Genomic DNA, 13,415 nt, shown 5'->3' on the forward strand with positions numbered 1-13,415 from the left:
AGTTAACACTTGTAATCATGAAATAAGTATGTATGTATGTAAATGATGTAATTATGCTAAGCTACAGTGAAGCCTTGATTGTATGTGCTGCGTGCATCCATTTCCCACGCTCAATCAATCACTGTGGCTCCCCTTCCGCCCACAACATTCCCCTGTAGCTATGTCTAACACTACATAGCCTGTTTGTATAAATATGGTCATGTGCAAACGGCGCTATGTGACACGAAAACCAGGCCGATTCCGTTTGGGTTTGTCAAACCAATAGTACTATTCACAAGCCACCGGCTCGAAGTTAATCACTGTGATCGTGGAGACTTTCGTGTGTTAGCACTTAGATAATTCACATCAATACATGTTTCAGGTATGTATATGTAATCAAACATGCTTTTCACCCCAAAAGTTCGTAAAACAGTTTAGAAGTGGGGTCATGAAACTCACTGTTTAGTAGATAATCAGTAGCACGTCAGTTCGAGGTTTGTATACTAAACTTGCAATTACGGTTTCCTATAATCAATATTATAATAATATTAATATGTTAATATTATTATAATCTCAATACTAAACTGGGCTGTATAACTAATCTGGGTATAGCTGGAACGCCCAGAAAGTGGCAATAGGCTTAGGTTGTGATGTTGTTCAATGTCTAATACTTAAAACCGAACTTGGCTCAGATTCCCGTTTTCCCAGCTGGGCCAAGTTGTTCTTTTACACGTTCAGAAAACAGTTATGGGGAAGTAGGCTTGGGTAAATGTATTGGTTAATAAAATGATTAAGTTATAAAGAAAGATCACATATTGGGGTCCCGGATTAGCCATGGGGTCCGTTTCCTTTTATTCAGTTTGATTTAAAAAGAAACGCGCACAATCTATCCGGATTGTCCAGGTTTCTCATATAAAAGTTCTTTTTACTTAATTAATCCAAAAATATGATTTTTGATCACTCTTGGTGTTTTGATATTCTCGTAGGTTCGTTAGTCGCGAACTTGCTGGTTTTTATAAAAACTGAATTTGTTTAATCTTCAAATTAGCATAATTAATTAATCGTTAATCATTAAATTATGAAAATTTAGCCACTTATCAATTAAAATATGTAGATTTTTATAAAAATATTTTTGGAATTATTTACTGATTTATTAATTTATAAAATTCATTTTATCAACTATATTTTGCCTGAAAATCGTCCGTTTATCCCAAACAATTTCCAAAAATTCCACCAAAATTCTTGAATACTCAAATTATGTTAAAAACAACCTGAATCAATTCCAGAATATAAAAAGCTCGTGCAATATTCTTTTCGGCCCAAAATTCGGCTATAAAAATTCACACGAACGTATATACACAAAACACCTTGAGACTTCTCCAAATGATCCCAAAATTCCTATGTGATCAAAATACATTAAATATGAGTTCCCAAAAAAATTTCATAATTTTTGAAGTATTTTAGCTTTTTTTCCCAAATAAACGTCCTAATTTGGCAATAAATTCGCCAAATATTCTCGGATGGTCGAAAAATTACCAAATTTGAACAGGGACTCATTGACATGGTCCCTGATGTCCCTGCAAAATTTCAAGGCCTAATAATATGCACATCACAACCTTAACCTAAACAGCCCGTAAGCGAGTGTTTTGGCATTACCTTAGCGGTTTTGGTTCGTTTCCGCCTTTCTAATCAACTTTTCAAGATCTTGTGCTCCTATGTAGGCTAGATACAAGTCCTATATCGCAAACCAAGCAATTGTTCATCAACATAACAGCCCTTAACTTAGGGTTTCGGCTAGTGCACAAAAACGAACTTTTGAACCGTAAAAATGCCGTTTCAACCCTTTAATCCGTGTTTATGGCCATAAAAACTATCAAAACAGGTTCCTTACCATGTGTATGATCAAAACATGTTTATGGACCATTTTTAGGATTTTTACACGGGTAGGAATGATTTTTGGCAATCAAACTATGTTTATTTGGTATTAATCAATGTTAAACAAGTGTAAAAGTAGCTTATTTAAGTTGTTACTTTAGAGTTTTGAAGAGTTTATGGAAAAACTGATTTGCAGCTGCTTGGACTTCAGTTTTTTGTTAAATTGGATGTATAACCAAGCTTACATAACAAGTTATACAAATTTTGGGGTGGCCCCCCCTCTATTGCGACCGGGACTTGTAATGGGCCCATTTTGGGCTATTTTGGTTCAATGATCTGGTTTATACTAGCCCAAACACGAAAAGCCCGGTCCAAATTTAGTTCGGGTTCGGTTTTTGGTGCGAAAAACTTATCGGGTGCGTTAAACAGTGCGAAAACGAGTGTTTTTTCGGCTAGTTTTGTGTAAAATTATAAAAACATACTATATATTTGTAAAAATCGAAAATATTTTCACGAATCGCTTAAAACATTTAAAAGAAGTGTTTGGTAAGTCTTTTTCGGCTTAACGGATGATACAATGCTTGATTTGTAACTATCTTTCGCGTTTAAATCTATAGCGGGTAGTTAAACGAGCATGTTTTCATTTAACTTGTTTGCTATCGAACTAAAACCATATTACTAATATTTTAGTTTATATTAAACATATAACACTTATAGATTGCCCCCGGGATTTCTGCCCTAATCCCACCCCACCCAGTGTCGTCTTCTTCTTCTTCATTCTTTTCCTTTTTGGGTATTATTATTATTGCTATTATTATTATGTTTCCCCACCCATCCACACAATTAAATTAAATTAATTCATTTCCATCAAATCAGTTTCCAACAATTTACCCACGATGAGCTCCGATCCAGTTACGCAGCGCGTTAATCACAATCTTGACGAACATATTGCTCAGCTCATGCAGTGCAAACCCTTGTCTGAACAAGAGGTAATTTGATTTCTTTTGTCATTGACCTGGCGATTTGAGGTGGTTAATTGATTCGATTTGGCCAGATCTGTAGCGATAAATTACAAAGCTTTTCTTTATATTTTTGTTTCTGTTAGTTTTGGTCGATTTTAATTTTTGATAAGATTGATTTACGGTCAAAATTGGTTGATTTAATTTCTGCTCTATGATTGTTAAAGAACTTAAAGATTCGTAACTTGTTTAGATGTGTGATTTGAAAGTAAAGGTTTGATATTATTCAATTAGAGTTAGTTAGTTCTTTAGGTGCAATAAACTCTACCCTTTACACATACACTTATGCCTGGGGATAAAGCTTACAACTTTTCACTTAATTGCTAATTTTATTGTAGATGATTGTAACAGACAGTCGAATGCTTCGGTCTCCTTGCGTTTCCATTAAACATATTAAATTTTGTTTTACTTATATGAATCTAGGTGAAGTCATTGTGTGATAAGGCGAAGGAGGTCCTGATGAAAGAAAGCAATGTGCAGGTGCATTCCTTTTCTTGTTATCAGATGTGCATTTGGGTGTAAACGAGCCGAGCCTGTTTATTTTGAGATCTATTTCTAAAGCTCGAGCTTGGTTCATGAGAAAATTTTCATGCTCGAGCTGAGCTTGTTATAATTTATTAATTAATTTATGTATATTCATAATTATTTTTATATATCTTTTTTGTTATAATTTTTATATATAACATAACACACACACAGAGATATTAATTAGTTATTTATATCATATTGATATATAAATATATATTTAAATATTTAATACATTAAATTAATATATATGAATAATAGACTCGTTTGGGTTCGCAAGCTTATTTTTAGGCTCGAGCTGCTCGTTTAAGCTCGGTTTGGTTTGAGCTTCTAGCGAGTCGATCTCAAGCAGCTCATGTGTACTTTCATTTCATGATACTATCAAAAGTGCAATTTTCTACAAATAAATCACCTTTTGCACATTTTATTTCAGCCTGTTAAAAGCCCCGTCACAATCTGTGGGGATATTCATGGGCAATTTCACGATCTTGCAGAGCTTTTCCGGATCGGTGGAAAGGTGTGTTTTCATGCTTCTTTATCTTGTGGGCATTTTTTATTTTTACGTCAAAATTGCTGATAAATAATATTGTGATTATTTTAGCTAATCATGCTGCTCTCTTTTCTTTTCTTTATTTAGTGCCCGGATACAAATTATTTATTCATGGGAGATTATGTTGATCGTGGTTATTACTCTGTTGAAACCGTGTCTGTAAGTATTACAACACTGTATGAGCTTGGTTTATATATGTTTTAATTTTTAATTTTTCATAGAAAATGTATTTAATTTGTCATTTCAGCTGTTAGTGGCTCTCAAAGTGCGTCATCCACAAAGAATTACAATTTTAAGAGGAAACCATGAAAGTCGCCAGGTACATTTTCTGGATTATATGATGATAATTTTGCAAATTATTAAAATAAAAATAACAGTAACCGCAATGTTGTTTCTGCAGATCACTCAGGTTTATGGGTTTTATGATGAATGCCTAAGAAAGTGAGTTTTCACAACATTCTTTAATATTTGACTTGCCTTAGTTCAGTCAACTGTTTGACTTTCTTTCAGATGTCTAATATACCCTTATCAAGAATGTCAATATTTTGTGAAGATGACGATATTCAGTTTTTAATTGATGGAAGGGGCAACACTTATCTCGTTTATTTTCAATTTTTAACGTGTATGACTATAGTTTTCTTCACGGGTCAACGGTTGACTTTTTGCAGATATGGTAGTGCTAATGTTTGGAAGACATTTACTGATCTATTTGATTATTTTCCCCTCACCGCATTGGTTAGTCACATCTAACTATTAAACCTTGTGCTTTACTGTTTGACAGTTTTAACTCTGGTGATTTAATTGGCTTTTGTTCATAGGTTGAATCTGAAATATTTTGTCTTCATGGTGGATTATCGCCTTCAATTGAAACACTTGATAATATAAGGAATTTTGACCGTGTTCAAGAAGTGCCACATGAGGGGCCCATGTGTGATCTTTTATGGTCTGATCCTGATGACCGTTGTGGTTGGGGTATTTCACCTCGCGGTGCTGGATATACATTCGGTCAAGTATATATCTCTCTCACTAAATTTACATATTCTTTTATTTTTATCTACGGGTAATCGCTGAAAAAGTAGCCACCTTTCTTTAGTTTTCTGTTCTAGGTAAGTATATTATTTTCTTACTTGTACAAAAGGTGCATAATTTAATGTTATTTTTCTATCTACGAGTGAGAATTAGTGGAATTACTATATTACCCATAATTTAAATTTGAGGAAAGTTGATTACTTTATACGTGATTAGTCTTGTATTATTGTGTTACTAATTACTAATTTTCTTTTGTTTCTATATTGTAATTCAGGATATATCCGAGCAATTTAATCATACAAACAGCTTAAAGCTCATTGCTAGAGCACACCAACTGGTTATGGAGGGATATCACTGGGGCCACGTAAGCATTTTATTAATTTCCTTTTTTTTGCTGGTGTAATTAAATTATGGTTTATATATTTTTTTAAACAGATTATTCAATTGGTTATAACAGGAACAAAAGGTGGTTACAATCTTTAGTGCACCTAATTATTGTTACCGTTGTGGGAATATGGCTTCGATCCTTGAAGTAGACGATTGCAAGGGTCACACTTTCATTCAGGTAAAAATTAAAAATATATGAAAATATTTAACATGCGCGCTTGCATGCGTCTCTCTCTAGATAAACACACACACACACATATATGAGATAAACGTGTGTCGACTAATACTTTTGAATCACAGTTTGACCCGGCTCCAAGGAGGGGAGAGCCAGATGTGACACGTAGGACGCCAGATTATTTCCTATGATCCTGATGTGGCAGTTTACATCGGACCTGCATGGTGCTCGTGGGAAATAACGAGGGCAAAAAGGGAATACATGAAGCTTGAAAATTTGGCAGTGATGGTGGAGCACAAACATGGATTTGGTCATCTTATATTGTTTGTTCTGTTTGTATAGGAAAGACAGTTAAAATGTTGGATTGGTGTCTTTCCTTTTCATGTTTTGTTTTGCTGTTATAATTCTTTTTGACATTAGTTAAGAATGAATACTCCATTAATTTGTTATCAAGATTCTTTTGAAATTTGTTGGCTTGGCTCTTGGTCATTTAGAGCTCTTAGACTAGGCAATTACATGCATATTACATGGACATGTGATAGATCTATCCCGTTTAATAAACAGGCTGTGTGCGGGTTGATTTGTTTAAACTTATGATCTGTTAAAACCCATTTATGTCAACCAACCAAGATACTTATGACTTGTTTAGTACGTTTACAACTTGATTACAACCCACTAACCTGTATACGACTTGTCAACATTTTTTTGACTTATTTAGGCTTTCAATAAATAGATTAAGGAATTATTTTCTTAAAAATCATATGAATTTTTTTTCTAATTTAAAAATGACGCCAGATGAAAGTCTGTCGAGCCAGATTGAAGTCGTTGTGCCAATATGACAAATGTGTCATATCGTGTCGTGGTTGATCACTAGTTTCTAAAAGTCATGGCAATTTTGTTTATTATTTTGGTCAACATGACTATATTGGTGATTTTACCATTGTCTAAAGGGTTTGTTCGGTTTATACGATTTTAAGTAAGTCCAGGTCAGAGTTGATGAGTTCAGACGAACGGTCAATACGGGTTGTGTTAGTGTTCAACGATTTTTCTCGCCAACCCATAACCCGTCAGGCTGACACGATTGCCACCGGCCACCACTAGTAAAAGTACAAGAAAACCACTATGCTAAAGTACAAAAGTAGTCCATTGAGGGTAATTTCTTGTGTTGAAAGATCATTATGGCCAAATATACATTAATTGATACATTAAATAAAATAAAAAATATATAATATCAACACATATTTTGCACCCCATAAATCTTTTTAGAAGGCGAAACTGGTCGACACAGATCTAGTGTACGATAAAGGCAACATAAGTAGTTTCTTAGTTCTTCCAACATAAGCTCTCTTGGTCAAGTTATCATAGTCATTCTCCTCAATAGCATCCAATATTTTGCGGTACAACAACAATGATGACCAAACCTGTAATTAAAATGTTCTGTTTTAGACGAAATGATCTCGTTTAAAAAAATATAATTTTGAAATCTAGATATGAACATACCGGCCAACGACTATCTTTGTCAAGCTTAGAAGCTCCTTCTTCGGCCTGGTTGAAGTAGAACCGAGCCCGCCTGATCTGACCTTTCATAAATTCTCTCCAGTTATCAGTTACCCGCCTTGAGTAAACATCTTCGTCACATAGCCCGAATTGTGATAGTTCGTCTTGAGGAAGATAAACTCTACCTCTTAATGCACTGAAAGAAAGAAAGATGGCCGGGATTAGAAAATGGCATACACTACAAAGCATAGGACTTTCATCAATGGACTCCGTTGGCAATCTCTCAGTGAAGGTAGGGCCCATCAGTAGGCGTAGGGTTGTAAACGAACCTAAGCTTGACTCGTCAAAAGTTCAAGCCAACTTGTTTATTTTTTTAATATAGTTTAATTTTATATGTTTGTTTTTAACACAATTTGATATATGTAAAAACAAAAAAAGTAAAGAAAACTTTTAAGATACACATAATGCAAAATTTATAAACTCAAAAAAGGTATATAAAACTTATATATATGTTAAAACCTGGGTTATAATTTATCTATTAAAATCTGGGCTTTATTTTGTAAGAGCCAAACAAGCTAGCTAACGAGCAAGGTTACCTTGGCTCGGGCTTGGTTCATTTACATTAACTTCACCAACGGATAACCAACAACCGCATCACTGTTAGAACGACGAATATTAGACATAATAACAATGAAACGATTTAGAGGAAAAAACTTACTCTTCTCCAACATCTCTAAGAATATTGGTGAGCTGATTTCCAATACCAAGACTAAGAGCCGAGTTATAGATGTTTGGTGCATCATATGATGACTCCGGTGCAATACCCATGACCGGAACACTCATCAGACCAACTGTCCCAGCAACATAGTAACAATACAAGTAAAGTTCTTGAAAGTTTTCGTATCTACTTTTCTTGATATCCATTCTCATCCCTTCAATCATGTCTCTAAACGGCTGATCGAAAACCCAAAAATGGTTACTTATTTTAGTATGCATATATGAATAATATGGACTTTAATCAGGAGTTCAATTATCTCAAGGGCTTTCCTATACGGGCGTATAATATTCACATATCATACTGGCCATATAACTATATAAAATAGATCATATAGATCTGTCAGCTATGTCTGGATAGTGTTGTTAGACGTAATTTCCGTTGAGCTACTAATCGAGCCTATGATGAGTTGGTGTCTTGTTTATCGAGTTGAGCACGTGACTTGGTATGCATGGAATAAATTACTTGGTGAACAAGTCGAGCCAATGACTTGGACAACAAGGAATTTATTTATTAATTATTATATAGATTTGTTTTTACCAATTAGTATTTGAATATGATTATGGTATTAGTATTCTAGTCTAGTTGGGTTTTCTAATCTAAATTAGTATATATACCCGAGCTTGTGGGTTATATCATTAAGAAGAAGAAGAGTTTTTGAGTATTGTAATTTTCGAGCTAATGAGAATTACAAAGATCGAGCTTATGATCTAAATTTTCGTTTTTGTGTTTATCGATCCTGATCACCAAACTTCAAGTGTGTGAGTGATGTTATCCTAATTAATGATCAAGGTATGTATGTACCTTAATGTCTAGTGGGAACTTTTGAACAGTGTGAGTTAAGGCAGCATCAAGCATGTCAAAGGGCCGGCCATGAAAGAGATCATGGAGTCTTTCTTCCCATCTGTCAAGAACCGCATCGCTCATGTGGATTGCGTTTGGTCCATCAACGAGTTCATCTGTTCTCCTACACCAAACTGTAAATTGCTGGAAATCAGGCCCAAGAGCACAAAATTTGATCTTAACCAAGATCGACTCATTCGGTTTATTATAATTCTTGACACTAACTACATACGCCTAACCATCTATTTATATTAAATATCTTCCTAAACATAGTATGACTCAAACTTCTAATATCTAGTAGTAACTCAAACAAACTAGATAAACATGCAGTTATTAAACCGATAAACAAACTAATAAAATAAAACTCTCTCTTGACTCTTGTATCTAACCAGGATTGACTTTCAATATAAATCAAGTAATGTTAATTTTGATCCTATAAGAATATGGGTTTGGATCAAATACAAATGATTTTTATCGTGAGAAGTGTATAAATAACTAGAGTAATTATTATTAAAGTATAACTTTTGAACTAGAGTAGTTATTATTACACTATATTATTTTTTATTACATAATTACTCTAGTTAAAACTGTAATTACTCTAGTTATTTGTATATTTAGTACGTTAATTTTATTTTACCGGATCCCACCCCATAAGAACATACCCATATATATATTAGAAAAATTGTTGCATTAACTTACCATATATAGCCCATATTGCTTTCTGTCTTTCTTCAGTCATTAACCTTGTTCCTGTCAAATTCCAAACCAAACTCATCAGTCATCACCAAAACTAAATAAAACTTTCCATTTTAGGAAACTTAATTTTTTAGTTAGCACAAATCAAGAATTTTACCTAGATAGAAAGTTTTTGCATATTCTGCACAAATATCTCTACACCGGTCATACGCCTCTTCAAGAAACTCTGGATGGAATTGATCAGGCTTTCCGCAACCAGAATAATCATCACGTCGTGTTTGCAACTGTCTTTGAACGATCTCTCGAACGCGTAGATCAGTGTGAGGAATTCCTTTTAATGATAACTCAGGCAAATTTGGTTTCTTTGGCGCTACAACTCTAACCGTTATCACGAATTCTCTACGAGAGTTCCTGTGAGTGTTGATCACTGATCCTATACAATGATTACCTAAAATAGAAACTGTAGATGCCATTTGGAAATCTTTATTGAAACCCAAAATTTATTTTCAAAATCTTTCTAAAAAGATTCTATATATCTTTTTTGTGGGATACTCTCCAAGAAGTGGCTTTGAGACCTTGTAGTAATAAGTTGTATGCATATATAGAACTTGTCGATCACCTTTTAAACAAGAATTTGAAAGTGACGTGGGACCGAGGTTTTTGAGTTTAGATTAACATATCTCTGTAGATGATCACTGTTGTCATGATCGCTTTTAATATGTTTCACGAATTTGGAAGTGCCGGCCATGACAACTACATGTGGCTCTTGTTGATATATAACTAATCAAACAATTACATATGCCTACTTATCTACTCTCACATGATTGACTTTTTATTTGTAACACAAGTATTTGACACCTAACACGTGTTTATACCATTTACATTTGCTACTTTTGGTTTCCTAGCTTATGAGACTGTGAAGCTACTTAGCCGTGTCCAGTGGTCATGCATAGTAATGTTGTGACCGATTTTTTTTAAATGACTTAGTTTTGCTATCTGAAAAAGACTAGAAGTTCAGTTTGTTGCTTGTTTGCTTTCTGTATCGATGCGAACACAACCTTTTAAAGGTTCTTTAAAGTGAAGTCAAATTCGAATCCGTAAACCAAGGAAAAATAGAAGTGGAGAAGAAGATATTTACCTCTAATAATGAAAATGAAATAAACAATATTGAATTAAATATGTATGTGCCTAAAAATAACTGTTTATATATGTTGTGCTTGTCTCTTGATCAATCGATCTTTTTAACTATATCATATAATCTTGATGAGATTTTAGGAGATTCTGAAATTGTTCTAAGCTCTTTATGCTAGGTGAGGCGAATAATGAATACCACGTACTATGTGTTTATATTGTCATAAAGTGTATAGGATTATTGAAATTTTACTTTTTCTTATCGGCTTCCAATCTATTGTATTAACTAAAATTATCTAGCATGCACTATGCAAGATTCGAACTCTCTTCATTTATCGACTCACGAGAAATTTAAAAATAATTTTGAAATACATTAAAACTGTAATAATTATCATAATCAACTTGTTATGTTCACAATATTTGTTTTATACCATGCATATTCCGTAATTTAGCCGTTTTCAAAAAAGTGCGACATCTTCCTAATTAAGGTTTTGGCTTTATTCGACGAGGAAACATGTTTTTATATGCGAACCGAATGAAGAATCTTGTAACCAATGATTCCTCTTGTTTCCCTAAGGTGCTTCTACATTGGATTTGTCATCCAACCTTTGCCCTTATTTTCCAATAAAAAATCTGAAAAAAATTATATATATTTTTTTCTAAAGAACTAATTTTAATAATCTTCAAGCACTATACAAAGCCACCTACGCAAAATTTATCATGGTTTAACAACTGATTTATCCTGTATTAAACCAGTATCACACGTGATTTGTTCTTTTATATTATTTTCATTATGAACAATTAAAATAAATGATTTGATTCCTTTGATATCTTGTAACATTCTGTATTCATACGAATAATATTGCATCCTTTTATGCTATGGAAGAACGGCATGTGATTTCCTAAATAATCACACTTATAATATATTTTAATCGTAAATATATTTTAAATCTAGGTTTGTTATTCAACTAGTTACTAAATATAAGCAATTCACTATTTTCCCGTTTCTGAAAGCGGTAACCTTGTATATAATAGTAAGCAAATTTTAAAATTATTTTAGTTAAGTCACTCAAGTTTAAAAACTGTTTCAAATAAGTAATTTAACTTTTATATTTTATTTAACTTATAGATTTTAACATGCTTTTCTTTTCAGTTAGGAAATCTTTTATTTTTTTATGTTGATGGGAAGTGGTGATGTAGATTTTATTTTTAATATAATTAACGTTTTTTTATTTAGTTAATAGAACTACATATGTTGCAAATCCATACCATCTACATCTTCTTTTCCATTGCTTTCTTGATGTAATGATGCATAAAAATCCGATGAGGCTCGATTTGAAGATCTCATAACTCGAAATGAGTAAAAATTGCATGGGTGATCTAATTAAAACACTTTTAAAAGTTTATTATTTTGTGACATTTTTCATTTATTGAATTAACTGGACATTCATCAGATTTAACATCTTATAATTATCTGCATTTAGTTTTACTTAAACAATCAAAACAATACAAATTCTGATATATATCATTAAATTAAATAAAATAACTTTCCGTCAAATACGTACTCATATCAACAGTAAATAATTATTATAAAAGTAAAGATTGTTACCTCGTTTTCTAAAAGTTTATTTTTGAAGAAAACAATAACTTAACATCTAGGTATAGGATAATTTAAAACGGATCTCAACATAGCGTTTGTAGTCCAACGGTTAGGATAATTGCCTTTCAAGCAATAGACCCGGGTTCGACTCCCGGCAAACTCATATGTTTTTTGGTAACTACTTTTCATTATTTTCCTTTTGTCTAAACGAACAATAATTGATAAAATTGGGCAACATCCATAACAACAAGAAGAAATGCCATTGCCGAATTACCACCTCAATATCATCCAAAACAATAGAATGACTTACCCGTCTTAACATCATACAAAACGATAAAACATAACAATAATAAAACATTAATGAAAACGATAAGACGTATAACCTGGAGTAGGCATATATACTTCTGTTAAGACATTTGATAAAACCCAAATTAAGAGATGTACAAGAAAAGACAAGACACTTGAGACCCAAAGAGGTGTTACAAAGCAACTTTGTGTTAAAACTCTGCCTTGTAGAATTTGGGCATCATACCATTTGTGTACAATATTTCACATGCTTGTGGTTGGCAAAGATGTTCTTGTTACCAGCAACGTTGGTTTTAGATACAAAGCTATTGCATTTTTTAAGAAATAGATAAAATTTTATATGGATATATAGGTATTTAATTTTAAATAACAACTATATCTTGGTAGTCAATCTAAACCATATTTTTGGATCCTATGAAACTGTAGATTATATCAAAATGTATAATACTCTTTTTATTTAATCTCAAATTAAATAAAATTTATTTTCCAATTAGTTTGTTAAACTTTAGGTAATTGACTATAGCCTTATTGGAAATAAAGAGATGAAAAGGAGGAGATGAAGCTTAAGAATCAGGATTGAGGAGAAGGTCAAAATAAAAGGACTTTAGTGATTAGTGGCAATCATACGTCGAAATCTTAAATCTCATATTAGATGCCATATTTAAGTGAAAAGTTTTTTACTAACTTGATCATGAATAATTTTATATATATGACTTACAAAAATAATTATTTTTGAGACTTTGTTTTACCATGTGAGAGCTTCACAACGAACCAAAAGCATGTGAGTGTAGTTGGGTGCCAAGCTAATACGAATCTATGATACCACCACTCGTGCGTGAAAAATAGTGTCTTGAAAAAGAAAAGATGAACAAGACCTAACTACTCTACATACTAAAATGGTTATTATAATAAATAAACAAATATATAAGTTTGTGAAAATGTAAGGACGTTTGTGGGATAGAATGATTATTAGAGAAAAGTTTGTGGTGATGTTTGTAGTTGCTAGTATATCAAAAACACCACTAAGT

At 32.8% G+C, this 13,415-nt stretch overlaps 2 protein-coding genes and 1 non-coding gene across 3 annotated transcripts; 2 read left to right on the plus strand and 1 right to left on the minus strand.

The window, feature by feature from the left end:
• The first annotated feature begins 2,700 nt into the window (after positions 1-2,700).
• On the plus strand, positions 2,701-6,034 carry LOC143607363 (serine/threonine-protein phosphatase PP2A catalytic subunit-like). The gene is made up of 11 exons (XM_077082838.1): positions 2,701-2,843; positions 3,297-3,353; positions 3,832-3,915; positions 4,036-4,107; positions 4,196-4,267; positions 4,349-4,389; positions 4,617-4,683; positions 4,767-4,958; positions 5,252-5,341; positions 5,435-5,542; positions 5,665-6,034. Exons 1-11 carry the CDS (start codon positions 2,751-2,753, stop codon positions 5,728-5,730), a joined length of 942 nt encoding a protein of 313 aa, XP_076938953.1. The 5' UTR covers positions 2,701-2,750; the 3' UTR covers positions 5,731-6,034.
• Positions 6,035-6,686: 652 nt separating this feature from the next.
• Positions 6,687-9,960, minus strand: LOC143607361 (phytoene synthase 2, chloroplastic-like). Its single transcript, XM_077082836.1, has 6 exons — positions 9,508-9,960; positions 9,354-9,404; positions 8,616-8,788; positions 7,755-7,990; positions 7,040-7,232; positions 6,687-6,960 (listed from the first exon to the last, which is right to left on the minus strand). Exons 1-6 carry the CDS (start codon positions 9,821-9,823, stop codon positions 6,802-6,804), a joined length of 1,128 nt encoding a protein of 375 aa, XP_076938951.1. The 5' UTR covers positions 9,824-9,960; the 3' UTR covers positions 6,687-6,801.
• A 2,212-nt stretch (positions 9,961-12,172) lies between these two features.
• On the plus strand, positions 12,173-12,244 carry TRNAE-UUC (transfer RNA glutamic acid (anticodon UUC)). The gene has a single exon. It is a non-coding gene; the product is annotated as a tRNA-Glu (tRNA).
• The last annotated feature ends 1,171 nt before the right edge of the window (positions 12,245-13,415 follow it).

The sequence above is a fragment of the Bidens hawaiensis genome, unplaced genomic scaffold, assembly GCF_021521415.1.
Source record: "Bidens hawaiensis isolate Kalapana, Puna unplaced genomic scaffold, B.hawaiensis_p1.1 tig00081579_1, whole genome shotgun sequence".
Lineage (NCBI taxonomy): Eukaryota > Viridiplantae > Streptophyta > Magnoliopsida > Asterales > Asteraceae > Bidens > Bidens hawaiensis.